At 65.7% G+C, this 19,328-nt stretch overlaps 1 protein-coding gene across 1 annotated transcript; it reads right to left on the bottom strand.

Annotated features, from left to right (window-relative positions):
- Nucleotides 1-7,448: 7,448 nt before the first annotated feature.
- On the bottom strand, nucleotides 7,449-8,199 carry C18H11orf96 (chromosome 18 C11orf96 homolog). Its single transcript, XM_025452536.3, has one exon. It carries the CDS (start codon nucleotides 8,163-8,165, stop codon nucleotides 7,794-7,796), a length of 372 nt encoding a protein of 123 aa, XP_025308321.1. The 5' UTR covers nucleotides 8,166-8,199; the 3' UTR covers nucleotides 7,449-7,793.
- Nucleotides 8,200-19,328: the final 11,129 nt, after the last annotated feature.

The following is a 19,328-nucleotide window of genomic DNA, read 5'->3' on the forward strand; positions in this document are numbered from 1 at the left end:
GGGTAGGGAGCGTTCCCTCGTCTTCTGGTTTGGGAAGATTTTTGAGAAGTGTTGGTGTTGACTCCTTAACTCTTCTGTAGGATCCGCCGGGGAGGCCATCGGGCCTGAGGCTTTTCCTGTTGGAAGGCTTTTGATCAGGGAGTCGACAACCCCCTTACTTGTGATAGGTCCCTATTTTACTAATTTTTTTAAATATACATATATTTTTCAGACTAAATCTCAAAATAAAGTCCAGCTCTCCACTGGGTGCAAGAGGCATACCCGATGCCAACTCGAGAGGTCGGATGAAAGGCAGGCAAGGCCATCCCGGGCACGTGAAGGATCGCGACAACGGTCAGCAGGGGTCACGAGGGAAGTGTCTCGCCCAGAGCCGGTCAGGGTGAAGAGGGCTCAGCGCAAGGGAAAGGCCGGTGTGGGTGTGTCGGTGCCATCGCATGCAGGCCGGGAGCGTCTGTGCAGCGGGAACCCGGTGGCCGCGGTGGGGGACCCAGGCGTCCTGGTGGGGGTGCACCCAGGAAGCAGAGCCACCAGGGCACAGGGCGCGGTGCTCCCCTGAGCGGGCCAGGAGGCCGGGAGCCACTCCTCCAGCGCGTCCAGGCCAAGCTCCCTCCCAGCTGTGGCTCCGGCACCCCCAGGACCACGCGGCCCCGTGCGTGAGGGAAGCCAAAGCCGGTGCAGACCCCGTGAGACGACACAGCTCCATGCCCGTCGTCACAGGCCGAGCGGCCGATGCCCACCTCGGACTCACCCCGAATAGAGAAAACCTATCACTGTCACCGGTTAGAACATCCCGGGGGTGGGGTGGGCTGGGAGTGGCCCTGTGTCACGCGTAGGACAAAGGACAGAAGAGATCTTGGGGGATCCCTAGCAATGTGCGGCCACTAAGCACCCGAGGGTGCTCATTCCCTCAAGGGCAGGACATGCTCCACCCCCTCCACTAGGGACACCCCAAAGCGACCGTCCTCCAGATCTCTGGGTGATGCACACACTCTCTACCAGGCTCGGATGTGGTTCCTCGTGCTGTGAGGACCTACCTGTGGGCTCATCCTGCCCACCCGGCCACCGGCCACCCGCCACGGGCCACGGGGCAGCTGAGGAGGCAGGGCTGTAGCAGGTGCCAGGTAGGGAGGACGGAGCGGGGCAATGCACACGGGGGCTGGGGACTGTGAGGACCCGGAGGGGTGCCCAGGCAGCTCCGGTTTTGTCCCCTGGGTCTTCTGTCCTCATGTGAGCTGGTTGTCACAAGACGTGTCTTCCGCTGAGGCAGTTCTGGGGCCAAAACACTTACGGGCTTTTGTGGTTTCTTCGGAAAAACAATTTCCTGGACGATGTTCAGGGATCCAAATTTGTTCGCCTCCCGCCCGGCCGAGCCCCGCTGCTGGAGCACACCCTGGGCTGGGGAGCGGCTCTGCCGCCGTGGGGAAGCCTGCGTGGGGCGGGACGGAGAGCGCCTGCTGGCCGCAGACCACTTCTCTCGCTGGCGGCCGGCTGGGGCCACGGGCCCCCGGGGGCAGCTCTGAGTCGCGGGGTCCGTGGGCCTTGCCTGCACCTTGGAGGCTGACCGCAGGCGGGCCTAGACTCTTCTGCGAGGAGCCCAGGCCTGAGCGCGGCACGCCCCGCACGCTTGCGTCTTCCGGGAAACTGAAGCACGGCCCTGCTCGCCGCCAAGGAGGCCCGGGAGAGCCGGGCTAGCCCTGCGCAGGCAAGGACGCGGAGAGCGGTCTCAGGGGCCCCAGCGGACGTGCTCTGGTTGGCCGCTGGCTCCCGGGCGCCGCCGAGCTGGGCTTCTCCAAGGCCGCCCGCCCCACTCCGTCTGGCCTTCCTCTAGGCCGAAGCGCAGCTTGTCTGGAGCCAGAAGGCCTCTCCGGAGGCCCATGCGGTTCCTCGTGGCCCTGGGGCCCGTCAGCTTCAGGACGGCTCCTGCGCCCCCATCCCAGCCGCCCCTCCCAGCGCCCAAGCACTGCGATGGACATGAAAGGGGCATGGCGACAGAGCTGGGGGTGGGGGAGAAGGGAGGGAGAGGAGCACTCAAAAGCCCCTGGTGCGGCCACCACCACGGGAGAGACACGCGACCACTCCTTGTCCGGAAACGCGAGCCAAAGTTCCGAGAAACCACCTCACCCGTCAGAAGGGCTAAAATCACACACGCGCGAAACAAGAAGTGTGGGCGAGGACGTGGACAGAAAGGAACCGTCGCACTCTGGGGGGGACGCAAACCGGTGCAGCCGCTCGGAAGACAGCGTGGGGGGTCCCCTGAAGGTCAACGGAGCCACCTGTGATCCCGTAGGGCTGCTGGCTGTTTGCTCAAAAATCACAAAAGCACGGACTCAAAAGGATCCGCAGCCCTAGGCTTACAGCAGCAGGACAGACAATGGCCCAACGTGGAAGCAGCCCACTGTCTGCGACTGGTGACCCTACAGAAGATGCGGTGCATGCACCTGCACCCGCACCTGCACACACACCGGCACCTGCACCTGCACCCGCACAGACGCACGCACCCGCACCCGCACCTGCACCCACACCCGCGCGCACACCTGCACCCGCATGGAATACTACTCAGCCATAAAAAAGAAATCTTGCCGTTTGCAATGACGTGGCTGGAGCTAGAGGGTATCGTGCCGAGCAAAGTAGGCCGATCAGACAAAGGCAAACGCCATATGATTTCACTCGCATGTGGAATTTAAGAAACAAAACAACTGAGCCAAAGGGGGGAAAAAGAGGGAGAGAGAAAAACCAAGGAATAGGCTCTGGACTCTAGAGAACACACCGGGGTGCCCAGGGAGGTGGCTGGTGTGGGCTGGGCCGGCGGTGGGGTCAGGAGCGCACCCGTCCCCACGAGGGGACTGCTGGGTCCCCGCACCACACACCCAAGGCCAGGACGCCGCGGCACGTCAGCTACCCTGGAGCGAAGGGCACAACACACTGTGCTGGCAACCTGGCAACCGCTGAGCACTTGCTCTGGAGGATGAGGCTACTCTGGCCAACCCAGTTCTGGAAAGTTCTCCCTTCCCCGTCATCCTCTGTGGTCACTTCTGAAGTAGGTGTTCAAAGGGTCTGACCTCCCTGGGGCCCACAGGACTGTGCTCACTGGTTGCTTCCGGCCTCTCTTCTGGTCCAGTGCTCCTGGCTGGTCCCAGGTGCCCATCGCCACCCCCGGGTGTTTTCTCAGCACAGTTCTGGAGCCTGCTTTATGGCTTTGTTTCCCGCTCTGGCCCAGCTCACTTCTGTCCCCCCTACACGGCTACACGGCGGGATCTGGTGGGAAGACAATAACCTTAACCTAAGCTGGCTCTGGGGCCAGATCCTGCGCTGGGCTCGAAAGGCTCGAGCCACGAGCCACGAGCCACGGCAGCTGACTTCTCTCCGTGTGCATCAGAAACGGGGCGGGTGGCTTCCACCTCCCAGGAGCTTTGCTTCTAGATCTCTCCATTCCTTTCCATCTCCCGTCTCTCCTGTCTTTTCTTTAACCTGCTGGCGGCCGCAAAGACCAGCAACCGACACACTGATATTCCAGCTCTTTCCAGCCACTTCTCTTAAGAGCCGTGAGCTCAGCCAGCACAGAAGCAGCCTCCCAAGGCGTCACAAAGATGGTTTTACCAGCCGCTTTGCCAAGGTCGAACGAGCATCTCCAACCTTCCAGCCCGCAGTGCCTGCACTCTTCCCACCTGCAGCAAATCCACTGAGCCGATGCCTCAGTTTAGGGGTTCCGTTAGAACAGCAGTAATGGGGATCCCTGGGTGGCCCAGCGGTTTAGCGCCGCCTTCAGCCCAGGGTGTGATCCTGGGGTCCCGGGATTGAATCCCACGTCGGCTCCCTGCGTGGAGCCTGCTTCTCCCTCTGCCTGTGTCTCTGCCTCTCTGTCTCTCTCTGTGTCTCTCATGAATAAATAAAATCTTAAAAAAAAATAACAGCAGTAAAAAACTGCCAGTATTGCTGTTTGTTTGTTTAGGGTCAGGGAAGGCTGCTACGATAATGAGACCCGATGATGGTTCAGTGGCTCAGAGAAGATGGACGTGTGTTTCTCTGGCACGTCATGGTCTATGAGGGCCGTTCCAGATTGGCGGCCGCTGGGTTCCACAAGGTCATCCAGGAGCCTGGGGGCCTTCCATCCTGTCGCCCTGCCGTCCTCTAGTCCATTGGCCCGGGCGGCTCGATCGCTGCTGGGTTGCAGGCGCGTGCGTCTATGTTCCCACTCACAGGAAGGGGAAAGAGCGTGGGGGCGGTGGGAGGGTGCGCTTCAGGCCGAGGCCTGCAGAAACGTGCTGCTCTTCCCAATATATGCCATTGGCAAAACCTTACACTGAGACCTACACATAAGAGCGTCTGGGACCTAGACCTCAAGCCTAAGCCGGGAGGATGGGGACACGGCCTGTGTGGGAGGCCCTGGCCCTCTGGCCGCACACACAGGCCATACCGGGCTCACTGCCTTCCAGAACGCTGGGACATGTATTTGCTGGCAAGCTGGGCCATACCTGAATGTATTCTGCAGGACCCCTCAAGTGACGCCCAGCATCCTCCCCTGTGCCAGTGGGTGCTGAGAGAGCCACCAGGCAGTCCCAGCCACCTGCTGGGGGACAGAAGGGTATGCGGGCCTGGAGTCTCCAGGAAGCAGACCCCGAGAGAGGAGATGAAGTGTGCAAGGGTGTCCTTGGAGACACGGCTGTGGGAAGTGAAGAAGGGGTCGGGGAAGGCCCGGGGCTCAGCGGGGCGGTGCATGCAGGAGGGGCCCTGGGAAGGAGGCAAGACAGGGGCCCTGGCATCTCCGGAAGCTTCTGCAGAGCCACTGGGAAATCCTGGAGCCAAAGTCAAGCAAATCAGAAATCCGGGTCTCCCGGGACGGATCTGTGCTGGCGTTCAGCTCAGTGCTTGGTCATGGGGGGGCGGGGGAGGGGAGACGCTGGAGGTGGGCATGGCAGGGACCTAGAGCCAGGGCGGCTCCCCCTCCCTGTCTGCAAGGCCCATTCTCGAGGCTGCCGCAGGGCTTTGGGAAGGAATTGGGGTTCATGCTCTAGACAGAGCACAGGATTTAAACATTCTGAAATTAAAAAGAAAAAAAACCCAAATTATATGGGGTTGCCACCCTGGTTGCCACTGACAAGCTGTGTGGCACCGGGCTGGAAACTTGGCCCCTCTAACCCTTATTAGCTTCCTCATCCGTAAAATGCCGGGGAAATGTTTTCAGGAGAGAGCAGGCTCCCAGGGGTGGAGCCACCACCTCGTCCGTCACCCCTCTCCCTCTGCCAGCCAGAGGGTCCAGGGCCCCCAGGGCGCCCCGAGGGGGGGTCCCCGCGGCCACAGGCCCCTTCCTTCAACACCCGGGCCCAGCGCAGCAGTGCCCTGCGAGGCCGCCTGAGGCCCGGGTGGGGAGGGCCCTGGCTGGGGGTTGTCCAGCTTGTTTGAAAACCCGTCACCCAGACTGGGCCGTAGGCGAGGCCCAGGTGGGGAGGAGGAGGGAGGCGGCAGACGGAGCAGGCTCCCACCCCCGCTGCTCAGGCTCTGGCTCCTCGCCCCAGCCCTTCCCCGCAGCACCTTCTCGGCCTCCCTGCCTCCCGCTCGCCCCCCCCCCCCCACCCAGTGCTGGCCCGAGCCTCCTCCGTCTCTAGGCGCTGTCTGCACTTCCCGCCTCCCGGCTCCCGAGGGGCCTCATTCCTCTTTCTCATGCTCTCGGGCTCCTCCTGCACCCTCTGACCTCCGGCCCCTCGCCCTGGGAGCTGCGAGCTGCTGGGAACGCCTTCAGGCCACAGTACCCCTATCCCCACCCGCCCTCTTCCTGCCTCAGGACAGAATGTTCCCAGGGCAGCACCCCACACCCAGCCTGCTCCCCCTAATTATCCCACATCCCACCCCCCCCAAGCCCCTCTCCGGGTCCCCGCCCCTTCCACACTTCGGTCTGTATCCAGCCCTCAGAACTCACGGCTAGGCACAGGCAGTACTACGAAACGGGGACACATAGGACATTGTTTTTATACCAAAGAGTGGAAAAGTGGCTTAATTAGAGGTGGAGTATCTATTCAGCAGGATCTTATAAAAACCATGATGTAGATCCATACGTATGGATGTTAAATACAAATCCAGGAAGGCCGAAAGCAGATTAAAAAGAGTATTTGGAACATAAACCCATTTCATAAAAGAAATGTGCACAAGACCCCAAATACCATATGTATTTCAGGGTGGGGGTGGGGATGAGTGACTGGTTTTGTAGGGTAATGAACAAATAAAGCAGAGTAGGACTAGGCAAGGTGGGCATCGCTCTTCCTCACTGCCTCTTTATTGATTTTAACTCTTTATATGATTTCGGAAGCACCAACCGGGGGCTGGGCCCTACCGGAGGCTACACAGAAACTGGGGTGATCGATGCCCCACGGACGCTGGGCCAAGCCCCTGGAGATGGGCGGGGGCCGGGGAGCCCTGCGGCAGGGGTGTGCAGAAGGGCAGCGAAGGAGGCTCCCCGCTGCGGGGTCCCGGGCGCTGCCGGAACGGGGCTGGGATCCCAGGCATGAGGGAGGTGAGGCCCCCAGCCCGCTCCGGGAAGGCTCGGCACCGCCACTTACACGGCAGGAGCGGGACAGTGGACAGGGGAGAGGGACGAGGGAATAGACTAGGGTCGGGGGTTCTGGGCTTCACCCCCTTCCTCGCACCCCAAGGAGCACAGAGCAGCCGGGCCTTGGCAGCTGCAGAGGCTGAGTCTCGGCTGCCCCAGGCCGCGGCCTTGCAGGTAAGGGGCGGTGGGTCCGACCCCCCAGCAGGGGCACCTGGGGCGGGGCGGCGGGGGGGGGCGCAGACTCAGCCCTGGCCCCGGCCCGTTGTGGCTCCTTTGCTTCCCTCCCTGTGCCCCCCTTTTCTGCGGGGTCGGCGCTGGGGGAGGTGCCGCTCAGGGGGGCGTTTGGGTGCCGCGCGCCCAGATGCCGGCGTCCACACTGCGGCCCGGGGTGGGGGCTCGCGCGGGGCCGGCCCTGGGCGCGCTGGGGCGTCCCACCTGGCGGCCTGTCCCCCAGGTTTGTTTTGTCGTCTGTGCACTGGGGCGTGGGGAGACGGCGGGGACGGCGGGGGGCTGCGGGGGCAACGTGCGGGGGGCAGCGCCCGGGGCCCCGCGCGCCGCTGGGTCAGCGCGGACCGAGCCCTCCACGGGGCCCAGCGCCCACGTCCCCGCCCAGGGCCCGCCGCCTGGGGCCCCCGACGGGCCGCCCGCACCGAGGAAGGAGGCGCCCCTCGGTCCGCACCGCGCCGGCCTTCCCCCCGCGGGCGCAGGGCTCCGGGGCTCGGGCGGGGCCGGGGCAGGAGCGCTCCCCGCGAGCGGACCCCCGGGGGCGGCGATGGCCCCGCGCAGCCTGGGCGCGGCCGGGTCGGCCCGGGACGGGAGGTCGGAGCCGCCCCAGCGCTGCCCGCCCCCGCGTCCTGAGCCTGCGCCCCGAGGCTTGGAGGAGTCAAGAGCTTGGAGGAACGCGGCGTGCAAATAGACGGACTTTATTCGTCTCGACTCGGGAGCCCCCGACCGGCCCCGGGACGAAGGTCGTGGCGTCAGCGCCGCCGTCCGCCGCCGCGATGCAAAAATAAATATCCGTCCCGCGGCGCCCGGCCCGTCCGCGCCCGGCAGCTCCGACGGGGCGTGCGGCGGGCGCGGGGCGCGGGGCGCGGGGCCGGGAACGGGGCGGGCGGGCTGCGGGCTGCGGGCTGCGGGCTGCGGCGGGCGCCCCCCGCACACGCCCTTCGCGCCGTCCGTGCGTCCGTCCGAGCGAGCGTCCGTGCGGGCAGCGGCGGCGGAGCGCGCCCCCCGCCCCGCGGGCCCCCCGCCGTCACACGGCCGAGTCCGAGTCGCTGGAGTCCAGGCTGTTGCGGAGCCTGCAGGCGCCCAGCGGCTCCCTCTGCAGCGACAGGCTCTGCGTGCTGCGGCGCAGGCACTCCAGGCTCTGCAGGAACGAGCGCCGCGCCTTCTCCTCCTCCAGCGGGGACGCGCCCTCCTCCTCCACCTCCTGGATCTCGTCGAAGGTCACCGGCTGCGTCTTGAAGCGGGACTGGCGCGGCCGCCGCAGCCGGGCCTTGCCGCGGGCGGGGCGGGCGGGCCGCGCGGGCTGCGGGAGCTCGGGGGCCAGGCCGGCGCAGGGCGGCATCACCGCCTGGTAGCTGCAGCCCACGCGCGGCGGCTCCACGGGCGCGGCGGCCGCCATGGCGCTGCCCGCGGGCTCGGGGCCGGGCGGCGGGGCGGCGGGGCGCTCGGGGGGCGGCGGCGGCGGCGGCGGGGCGCCCCGGGGGGCGGCGGCCTGGGGCTCGCGGGCCGGGGGCTCCAAATCTGCTGCGGGGCGGCGGCGGCCCTGGCGGGCCCGGCGGCGGACTCGGGCGGCGGGCGGGGGCCCGGCGGGGGCGCGGGGGCGGGGGGCGCGGGGCTGCGCTCCGGTCCCTGGGCTCCGCGCCGCGGCTGTCGCCGTCTGCCCCGCGGGGCCCGCGCGCCGCTTATATAGCCCGCTCCTGCCCACTCGCCGCGGGCGCCGCCGCAGCCCCCGCCCGGAGAGCCTGCGCGCCCCGCGCCCTTCCGCCTGGCGCCGCCCCGCCGCCCCGGAGCACCCGCCCGGCCCCCTCCGGAAGGCACGCCCCGCCCGCGGCGCTCCGGGAGCGGCGGCGGGGGGGGGGGGGGGGCGGGAAGAGGGAGGGAGGGGGCGGGGAGGGGGGAGGGGGCAGGGCCCGCCGCCCAGGGGGGACAGCGGGGGAACAGCGGGGGGGGCCTCGGGGGGGGCCGGCGCGGGGAGGGCAGGCCAGCGGCTCCGGCTCGCAGGGCCCGGCACCGGAGGCAGCCGCGCTCGTCTGGGCCCCGCCTCCCCGCTGCCGGCCGGCCCCGCCCCCCTCCTCCCTGCCCCCCGCCCCCCGCCCCCCCCCGCCGCCCCGCCCCCGCCCTCATCACTCGGAACCACGACGCCCCAGGCGCCCGGACAGCAGCGCCCCCAGCACCGGCCGCGGTCACCCGTCCCCCCCATCCCCTCGCCCCCCGCCCTCAGCCCCACCACCCTAGCGCCCCCGGCACCCTGCCCGGCCCACCCGCGAGTCCCCGGTGGACGCCCGCCACCCGCCAGCGCGCCCAGGCCGGCCTCAGCCTCACTGGGGCCCCGCGGGCCAGCTCGGAGTGCCCCCGCCCTCAGCAGTAAGTCCCTGAACACACCTGCGTTCCCGTTCCCGGGTGCAAGGGCGGCGGGGTGGTGAGTGCGGCCCGGCCGGGAGGCCCCTCAGCGCCCACAGTTAAGGTGACCCCGAGACACAGGAGTGACCCCGCTGCGGCCCACTAGGCCCACTCCGGCCGCCACTCACCAGCCAGGGGAACCACACTGTGTCGCGGTCATTTACACACGGGCCTCGGCACAGAGGAGCCCGGCAGCTCCCCCAGGCACGGCGGCTGGCAGCGGGACTGAGATGCCCCCAGGTGCTCCAGCGGGGCCCTGTGCCCTGGGCAGAGAAGGAACGGGAGTGTGACGGCGGGACAGGAGGGTGCTCCAGGCAGCCAGGACCGGTGCAGAAGCTCTAGGGCAGGGAGAGCATGGCTCCTTCCAGGAGCAGTGACAAAACCCAAGTGGCTGACGCAGAGAGGGAGGGGGCAAGGAGGAGGCCAGCCAGGGGAGGCCTGGGCAGCCACGGTTTGATCCTAAGGCAGTGCTGAGGCGCGGGAGCCCAGGCACAGAGGCTGCAAGCGCCCAGTCACGTGTCTAAAAGCTCACCCTGGTTGCCATGTGCTGCGCCGACTGGGGGGCTTGGGGAAGAAGCAGGGAGCCCACTTACAAGAGTGTGACGTCACCCCCAGATATGAGGCTCGGATGACGTGGACTGGGTGAGGGCAGTGGGCAGGTAGGGAAATGGCAGATGTGAGATTTGTTTGGAGGTACAGTGAGACGACTGGATGGGCTGCTGGGAGGCACCCAGCTTTGCTTCCACGGATCTGGCCTGAGCAAGTGCCAGGCCGGCAAGTGTGAGCCAGGGATTGGGAGGGGGGGAGAGCAGGCTGGCAAGGGGTGGGGCCTGGAGCCTGCCGCTTACCCTCAAAACCCCCCACCTGAGGCGGCAGGGCCTGCAGTGCTCCTATCAGAACTGTATCATGTGACAAAAAGGTAATTTATCTAATCTTAAAGTCATTGTATTTGGGATTTTTTAAACAGCAGTTTAGCAATACTCTAATACAGAAATTGGTACCAGCAATGCAAAACTGCCAGGTATAAAAACCCTAAAATAGGGGCGCTGGGTGCCTTAGTCGGTGAAGAGCCTTGGGCTCAGGTCATGATCTCAGGGTCCTAGGATCGACCCCCACATCGGGCTCCCTGCCCAGGGCGGAGCCTGCTTCTCCCTCTCCCTCTCCCTGCCACTACCCTGGCTTGCGTTTTTGCACGCTTTCTCTCTCCTTCTCTGTCAAATAAATAAAAATAAATAAATAAATAAATAAATAAATAAACCTAAAATATGTGGCACTGGCTTGGCCAACAGGTGGTGAGCAATCGGAAACAAGGAGCAGAGGATGGAAAGCTGGTAACCCTTGTTATGCTGTGACAAAACATTTATTAAAAGCATTACCTGTGATCATTTGGAAGACGGGCCACATGCCCACTGAGCCTGTAATTCTCGAAAGACGATGGTTGGAAAGAGCCAGAAATACTTGCACGTGGTGACTGCTCAACGATGCTTTTAGCAAGGTCCTCCAGGGCAGAGACTGGCTAGCTTGCAGGAAGAGAGGAGCAGAGGGGAGGCCGCCGTCGGGATGGGCAGCCCAGCTGGTCCTGTCCGAAGAGCAGGTCAGGCCGCGGGGCTCGTGCCAGGCTGGGCTGCAGGCCGCGCACCGGGCCGCGCAGGCGGGGCCTCTGTGGCGAAGTGCTGCAGTCGCTCGCTTGTTGCCTGGCCCTGTGGTCCATTATTTTCGATGCCTTGAGGGTAACTTTCATTTAACCTGAGAGAGGGGAGCGGGCAGGGCAGGCAGACCGGGGCGAGCAGGAGGAGCTGGGGGTGGGGGTGGCTGCGCCTGGGCTGACGGAGGCCCACGAAACTGCAAAACCGCACGGCTGGGCTTCAGAGCTCACGCGTGTTCCGGTGCTCAGGGAAGACAGGCTCTGCTGCCCCGTCGGCGGTGCTGGGGAGGAATGCCCATGGGCCACCTTGCCGGGGGCAGTCGAGGGCCGGGAGGCGCAGGGCGGAACCTCCTCCACCGTTCTACAACTGGACGGTGGCGGAGCTGCTGGCTGTTCCCCAGGTGGGTCACATTTCCCAGCCTCCCTTGCAGCTAAGGTAGGGCCATGTGTCAAAAGATCATCTGTGGAATGTGAGCCAAGTCGGTGGTCCAAGTGCTAGAGGAAATTCCTGCCCCAGGCTCCCATGACTTCCCTCATAGGGACTAAGTGGCCTCTGGGTTAGAGGATCCCTGCAGGCCCTTGGGGCGGAGCTACCACCCCCCGAAACACTTCCCCTGGACCTGTTCCCTGAGGAAGCCGTCAACTGGGTATTCTTGACTACTCTGGTTTCGGGTCTCTATCCTAGCGACACTCAGCCTTGTCCCAGCCAAGAGAGCCCTTAGCCACCCAGGCCAAGCAGGACGCTGGAAGAGCCGGGAGGAGTGAGGGAGGAGGAAGGCGCACTGGGGGCAGCCACCCCTGCGGGGACGGTGAGCCAGTCAATGACTCGGAGGAGCAACGTCCAACACGGTGACAGGGAAACCAGGGGAGCGTGTCCGAAGGCAAGAGAAGGATGCTTCTAGGAGGAGGAAGCTGATGAGAGTGGGAGTCCATAGACTCCCCCTCGACCGGCCCACCTGACCGTCCCGCGTGGCCTGGGGCAAGCCGCTCGCCCCGCTGTTGGAGCAGCCTCCCCTGGCCCCCGACTTAGCGCTGAGCCTCGGTCACCGCAGCATGAGCAGCCTTCTAACCCGCTTGTTCCCCATCAGGGGGGCCGCCTCCCCCAGCAGCCGGGCCAGCGCAGGCACCTGGCAGGTGCACCTCCACTCTGCTCCCCCCCACCGAGACCTCGCTCCCAGGGCCACGCCAGCGCCACCGCGGCTCCCCTGCCAGCGCCTCTGGACCCCCAGTCCCCAAGCCACCATGGCCTGGGGCACCCTAGGCCACTCCGCTCAGCTCCCCCAGATGAGAGACTCCCCATCCCCGGCCCCAGGAGGTCAAAGTAGGAAGGGGGCCTCACAGCGAGGAGGCTGGCCCTGTTCTCCCCCACTGGCCCTGGGGGTTGGGCCTGGGGCCTGCTCACTGGGCCTTACGGGGGAGGGAGGCGCCGGGAGAGAGGCGGCCCCCCCCAGGGACGGCCTCTGAGCTCCCGCCCCAACCGACCCCCGCCTCCACGCCGGGCGCCCCAGCCCCGCTGTGCCCTCCAGACCCGCAGGAGTCAGCCCAAGTCCCCGGTGGGTCGGGCAACATGGCCCTGGGGTCCAAGGTCGCTGTGGCGCGAGCTCACTCCCTGCCCTGAGCAGGCCAGCCCGCCAGCACCCCAGCACCCAAGCAGCGCGGCTGGGCGGCGTCGCCAGCATGACACTCTCGTCCCGCCTGGTGGCACTAGCTCCTGCTCAACCCTCCCCGCAGGAAGCTCGGCTCCACGGGCGCTGGAGGGTTCGGGAATCCTCAGTCTGCCTGACTCCCAGGGCCAGGGAGGGAGCAGACAAAGCGGCTGGCTGGCTCCGGTAGGCTGCGTCCCAGCGTTCCTGCCACACGTGCTCCTAGGGGGCCCGGGTATCAGCTGTGTAAGGGGCGCCGCCCAAGCCCGCCTCCCTCCAAGGGTGCTCAGGCTGCCGGTGGGGGGAATGGGGCGCCCCGGCGTCGGCGGGGGCTCTTGGCCTCTGGGCCTTGCGGTCGGCGTGGGCTCTCCGGGACGGATGCAGTGGCCTCCCCTGGGCCCACGGCGCAGGGGACAGCCGTTACGGGGGTTGGAGCGGCCCGGGGTCCACACCCCGCCCCTGCTGCTTTGTGTGTGCCTGGGGGGTGCCTAGTCACCAGAAGGGGGAATCGGTGCTCCGGGGCTTGGCGGGGCCACTCTCAGCGCCTCGTGTACCCAGCCCCGGCAGGCAGCAGGCGTGCTCACCACCTGAGCACCTGTCTCCTGTCCCCTGCTGTGCGGCCCACGGCACCCGACGGGTCCGACATGCAGGGGGCTACGGATCGGCTAGCTCACCCGGGGCTCCAAGGCCTTGGAGCAGCTGCCCCCACCCCTGGCTGGCTTTCTGGGGCCACCAGCCCTAACGTCAGGATCCTCAGAGGCTCAGGGACGAGGTAACCCATCCACAGGCCGTAGATGCTTCCCCTGGTGCGGACGGTGGCCAACGGCTCAGGTGCAGGCTGCGGGGCAGGCTCACATCCCTGGGGGCTGCCGGGGAGCAGATGGGGCAAGAGGATGGGACCAGACCACCTAGGGGCCTGGCCACCACCTCCCCCACCAGCCCCACCCACGCTCTGGCTTTTGGGCAGAGCCTAGGTTTAAAAAAAGCAACCACCAGTTCTTCAGCTATTAACAGGGCTCCGTTGCCAAGGAGCCTGCAGCACCCCGGCCGGGTCGTCCTGGGAGCAGAGGCTGGGCGCCACGGAGGCCCCCTGCAAGGCTGGCAGCGCCAGGGTGGAGCAGTTCTGCTCACAGGTGTGCCTCTGCGTCTGGGGGCGGGGGGGGGGGCGGTCAGGTCCCCTCCTGCGACCACTTTGCCTCCCCCGCCCCCCCCCCCCCCCCCCGCGCCGGGCCGGTGGCCAGCTCGGAGCCCTGGCCAGTTGGGTCCCCCGCACACACCTAGGAGTCTCCCCAGAGTTGATCTCAAGCCTCCAAAGGCTGAACGTGGTGACAGCTACTCCAGATGTTGCTGTTTTATGGGGGTGTTTGGTCCCCACTGTGCAAGTCCGTGTGCACATGTGAGTGCGTGCAACTGGGTGGGTGCAGTGGGAAATGTGAATGTGGTGGAGGGGGAGGGAGGGGTCAGCAACAACTACCACCTGGGTGCCAGGCTGTCGGGCCTGCTGAGCCACCCTCACCTCGTGCCCCCAGGAGCCTCCCTGCAGAGCCTATGGCTTTGGCCTCTGCTTCCGCCTTGCTCAGAATTAGCACTTCGTCTGGTACTAGTGTGAGCACAGAAGTGTTTTGATAATTTTGCTGGAGAGTTGCCATGACAATCCTCAGTAAGCTCCAAGAGGAGGTGTCAGTGTGCATGGGAGGAAGGGAGGGAGGGAGGGGGAGGGGGAGGGAGGGAGAGGGGGAGGGGAGGGGGAGGGGGAGGGGGGAGGGAGGGGGAGAAGGAGAGGGGGGAGGGAGGGGGGAGAAGGAGAGGGGGGGGAGAAGGAGGGGGGGAGGGAGAAGGAGGGAGAAGGAGGGAGAAGGAGAGGGGGGAGGGAGAAGGAGGGAGAAGGAGAGGGGGGAGGGAGAAGGAGGGAGAAGGAGGGAGAAGGAGGGAGAAGGAGGGAGAAGGAGGGAGAAGGAGGGAGAGGAGGGAGAAGGAGGGAGAGGAGGGAGAGGAGGGAGAGGAGGGAGAGGAGGGAGAAGGAGGGAGAGGAGGGAGAAGGAGGGAGAGGAGGGAGAAGGAGGGAGAGGAGGGAGAAGGAGGGAGAGGAGGGAGAGGAGGGAGAAGGAGGGAGAAGGAGGGAGAGGAGGGAGAAGGAGGGAGAGGAGGGAGAAGGAGGGAGAGGAGGGAGAAGGAGGGAGAGGAGGGAGAAGGAGGGAGAAAAAGGGGGGAGGGGGAGGGAGAAAAGGGGGGAGGGGGAGGGAGAAAAGGGGGAGGGAGAGAGAGGGAGGGAGGAAAAGGGGGAGGGGGAGGGAGAAAAAGGGGGGAGGGAGGAAAAGGGGGAGGGGGAGGGAGAAAAAAGGGGGGAGGGAGGAAAAGGGGGAGGGGGAGGGAGAAAAGGGGGAGGGGGAGGGAGAGGGAGGGAGGAAAAGGGGGAGGGAGAGGGAGGGAGGAAAAGGGGGGAGGGAGAGGGAGGGAGGAAAAGGGGGAGGGAGAGGGAGGGAGGAGGAAGGGGGAGGGAGAGAAGAATAGGGGAAGAGGGAGGGAGGGAGCCCAGAGGCGCGGAGAGGGAGAGCCTGCCAAGGCGGGGTGGGAGCCAGGGCTGCCCAGCAGGTGTCACCGGCCTGCAGACACCCGGGGCAGCAGGGCCGCTGTGCTCCCAGGGGACCCCGAGGCCCACCCCACAGTCCGCGGTGCCGGTCCCGGCCCCAGGGCTGCTCCCCGCCGCTCCGCTGCGCCCGTCAGAAACCGCCGCCTGGACGGCCCGCGCCGCGCCCCGCCCCGCGGCGTCCCGTGTGTCCCGCGACCGAGGCCGGACCCGGGCAGGGGCAGGGGCAGGGGCAGGGGCAGGGGGTGGGACGGGTGCGCGGCGGGCCGGGCCTGGAGGGAGCGGCCCACGACCGCGGATGCCCTCCGGAGCGCCGGCTGCCCGGGACCTGCGCCGCCGCCCCGTCCCCGCCCGGGCCCGGGGCTCCCGCCGCAGCCTGCGGCCCGGCCCGGTGGTGGCGAGGGCGCGGCCAGCACAGCAGCCCCGGAGCCGCGGCCAGCGCCCTGCCTGTCCCCGCGGCCGCCGGGAGGCCCCGCCTGTGCCCCGCCTGTGCCCCGCCCGCCGCCGCGTGGGCACCGCGTGGGCACCGCGTGCTGCCGCGCCCGTGGCCTGCCCGTCGGGGCCGCGGGGGTCCTCCCGGGCCCAGCTGCGCGCGGCCTGTCCCGCTCTGGCCCCGCTGTCCCCGCCACAGGCCCCGCACACGGAGCTGGGGTCGCTCCCAGGCCCGCCGCCGCCGCCGCAGCGCACGGAGTCCCGGGCTCCCGAGCCCCCGACCGCGCCCGAGCCTGGGCGGGGGGCGCAGGGGCTGGCGGCGGGCCCAGGTGCGAGGCCGTGCGACGGGCGGCCGCCCCGGGGCCCAGGCAGCGGGAGGCCCGAGGGAGGCCGCGGTGACCCGGCGGGACGGGGCACCCGAGGGCCGGCGCGGGAAGCAGCTTCGGGCGCCTCGGCTGGAGCGGAACACGCCGCGGGGGCGGGGACGCAGGCTTTTTTTTTTTTTTACCGTGGGTTTTGGTCAAAGAAGCTCCCCCAGGGACACCGGTGGCTCAGCGGTCTGGCCCCGCATCGGCCCAGGGCACGACCCCGGGGTCCCCGGTCGCGCGGACTTCCCTGGTGGCGGCTTGCAGGAGGCACCGGGTTAGGGCCCGGCATTTGAGCTCAGGGCGGGTCGGGGCCCGGGCCTCCGTGGGGGCGCAGGAGCAGTGGTGGGTGTGGGTGTGGGTGCGGGCGTGGGCGGTGGTGGCCGCAGCCGGGGCCTCCCTCCCAGCTCGGTCAGGGCCGCCGCTGTTCTCACCCGTGGCTCGGCCTGTGGGGGTCTGGCTCCTGCGATCCTGGGGTCCCCAGGGGCTGCCCTGCCCCTCGCTCCTCCTGAAAGCGGCCTCGCAGCCCCCTCCCGCTGGCCAGGCCCCTCAGCAGGCCACCTAGGCCGCCACCGCCCGACAGCCCTCTCCACTGGCTGCTGCCCCCGAGCGCAGCCCTTCCCCACGGCCGCCCCAAATCCCATCTCATGCTGCTCCGAGCGCAGCAGCGCTGTCTGGGCCCCGTGCTTCACATCCACCTTGTCATCGAGCTCCTTTGCCAAGTGTGGGTCTTGTTTTCTCAGCAAATGACACAAGACACAGCCTCAAGGCTGACGCTGCCCGAGACGGACGGACTGAGGGCTGGCGTGCTCCGGGCAGGGCGGCCAGCTGCCCCTTCCTTCCTGGACAGAGAGGCCTCGCGGGGGGCCCTGCGTGGGGCCTGAGCCCGGGCCGGCTACTCCCGGTGCTCAGAGCGCAGCTGGGGGTTCTCAGGTGTGCTCAGCACCACTGGTAGGAAAAGCTGGCGAGCCCTTTCTGGAAAGCCACGGACACCATAGATTCGAGGCCTCATGGATACACAGAGCCTTCCAAATCCGGGCGAGGACCGTGCTTTTAGGGACGTATTCTAGGAAATAATAATGGACGGGCACGAAGGCCAGCCACAGGACAGCAGCCTAAGTGAGGAGGTGCTTCTGTTTCCTGAGTTGCAAAATGAGGATAAAAATAGCTCCTGGCCCCAGGCGGCTGTGACGGTTAATAGTCATGAGGCGATACACGTGCGGCACTGAACACAGCCTGGGCGCCATATCCAGGCTCTGTAGAAACGTTACCTGTTCTTTTCATTTGAACTGAAGTCTGAATGAGGCCAAAGCCTGGGCTCTTAGCTACGACGCCACCCGGCCTCCCACGGGCCCCTCTCCTGATTTCCAAAACTGACCGGTTACTGATAACAGCAAACACCACCCCAACGTCAACAACGATCTAAATATCCAACGTGATGGCACAGGTTAGAGACCACCACGACCAGACACAACACTACGCGGCCACGCAGAGCCATGTAATGGAGAGTGATTAATGTCCCGATGGAAGAGCAGCCCAGGGGCTCAGTGGGTTAGCATCGCCTTCAGCTCTGGGGGTGACCCCAGGGTCCTGGGATTGAGTCCCCGCAGGGAGCCTGCTTCTCCCTCTGCCTGTGTCTCTGCCTCTCTGTGTCTCTCATGAATAAAAAAAATATTAAAAAAGTCACACACTGATGATCTTTTTTTTTTATGGTGAAAAAATCTATATTTAGATTTATAGCCGGCTGGACTCAGTTTAGATGATCCCAGTCTGATCAAGGTGCTGACCTTGGCCACATCAATGTCATAGAGCTTCTTCACAGCCTGTTTGACCTGGTGCTCATTGGCCTTGACGTCCACAATGAACACAAGGGTGCTGTTCTCTTCTGTTTTCCTCATGGCTGAGTCAGTAGTCAGGGGAACTTGATGGCATAGTGATCAAGCTTGTTTCTCCTGGGGGTACGCTTTTGAGGATACTTGGGCTGACTTTGGGGCGCAGGGTCTTGGGCGATTGGAATGTAGGTGACATGCGGATCTTCTCTTGGTGACTGTGCAGCCTTTCAGCACCGCTGTCTTAGCTTTCAAAGCCTTTGCTTTTTGGCTTCGGCTTTGGGAGGGGCAGGGGCTTCCTTCTTCGTCTTCAGCACCATCTTCGTGAAAGGACGCACTGATTTTTTTTTTTTTTTGCACCGATATTCTTAATAGAAAAGGCTAGGAAAGGAGGAGTTCCGTACAAAGTTGCTTTGTTTTTTCTTTTTTTGTTTTAAGCTACAAATATGTAGAAAAAACACTGCAAAACGTGAAGAGCTATTTATGGTCTCTGGTTGTAAAGTTACAAGTGATTTTCCTCTTATCTTTTTAATTTCTTGCAAAAGAACACATACTCCTTTTGTAGTCAGGAATAAAAACAATTTTTTTTTAATAAAAACAAAAAAAATTTTTGAGAAAGAAAATGAAAGCCATGCTGGCTTACTTTCATCTGTGACGGGAGGGTCGTGTCCTCCTCTTGTATGTTCCCCGCTGCATCTCACACACGCTCTGTGGACGTAAGAGCCCTGGTCCTGAACCGCGTTCCAGCCTGGCAATCCTGTTTAACCTTCCAGGCCGAGGCGTTCTGTACAGAACTTAGTGCCAGCAAGGACGAGAAAACCACGGGACTGTGGGGGTGCGTCCGAGCCTGGCTGGCGACCTGTCCCCCAGGCTGGGGACCCTCCAAGGCGGCCCCGGGAGAGACAGGCAGTGGGGTTAGGCGGGGGGGCGCGAGGGGACCAAGCCCGGAGCATGTGGCGGGGCCGCGGGGAGCACGGGGCCCTGAGGCCAGGCCGCTCTGGCACCTGGGAGCGCTCGGCCGCGTGGCCTCGGAATGTCCCAGGAGACGCCTAAGTGCAGCCGGATCTTGACACGATGGACCCCAGTTGTGGACAATTTTCATTTCGCCCATCCTCCTCCCGAAGCTCCTGGGCCTCCCTCGCTGTTGCCCGCAAAGCTGTGGGGCCCCGGAGCCTGCCAGGGGGACAGGCAGGGGCACAGGCAGGGCACAGGGCCGCGGTGGACGGCAGAGGCACAATTCGCCCACGGGAGGCCGGGCTGCGGTCACCAGGGCACGTGCGGCGTCCCACTTGGGGCCAGCAGCCTGGGTGACCAGCCACAAAGGAGGCCTGGCAGGGGGGGCGGGCCACGAGCTGAAGCCACCCGGCTCCCTGCCCCCGCTCGGCTGCAGTGTCCCCACCGTGTCCCCACCACTCCTGGTGCCCGGGTGCCCGGCGCTGAGCAGCCCTGGACCTCAGCCTCCTGGTCGGGGCGGGGGCGAGCAGCCTGCAGGCTCCGGGCCCACCCATGCCCCGGCTTGGCCCGGGGCCTCCGTACCTCCCGCGGGCCTCCTGCTCGCTGCCTCCCGCAGGTGCAGGGACCACAGGCTCCTGCCAGAGACGGTGCAGAGGAAGCCGGTGGCCAATCCCCGACATTGCAGAGGAAACACTGCAGTTTCCTCT

The sequence above is a fragment of the Canis lupus genome, chromosome 18, assembly GCF_003254725.2.
Source record: "Canis lupus dingo isolate Sandy chromosome 18, ASM325472v2, whole genome shotgun sequence".
Lineage (NCBI taxonomy): Eukaryota > Metazoa > Chordata > Mammalia > Carnivora > Canidae > Canis > Canis lupus.

Bases quoted from the DNA above. Each gene is read 5' to 3' on its own strand.
- C18H11orf96 (XM_025452536.3), bottom strand. From the start codon at position 8,165: ATGGCGGCCGCCGCGCCCGTGGAGCCGCCGCGCGTGGGCTGCAGCTAC.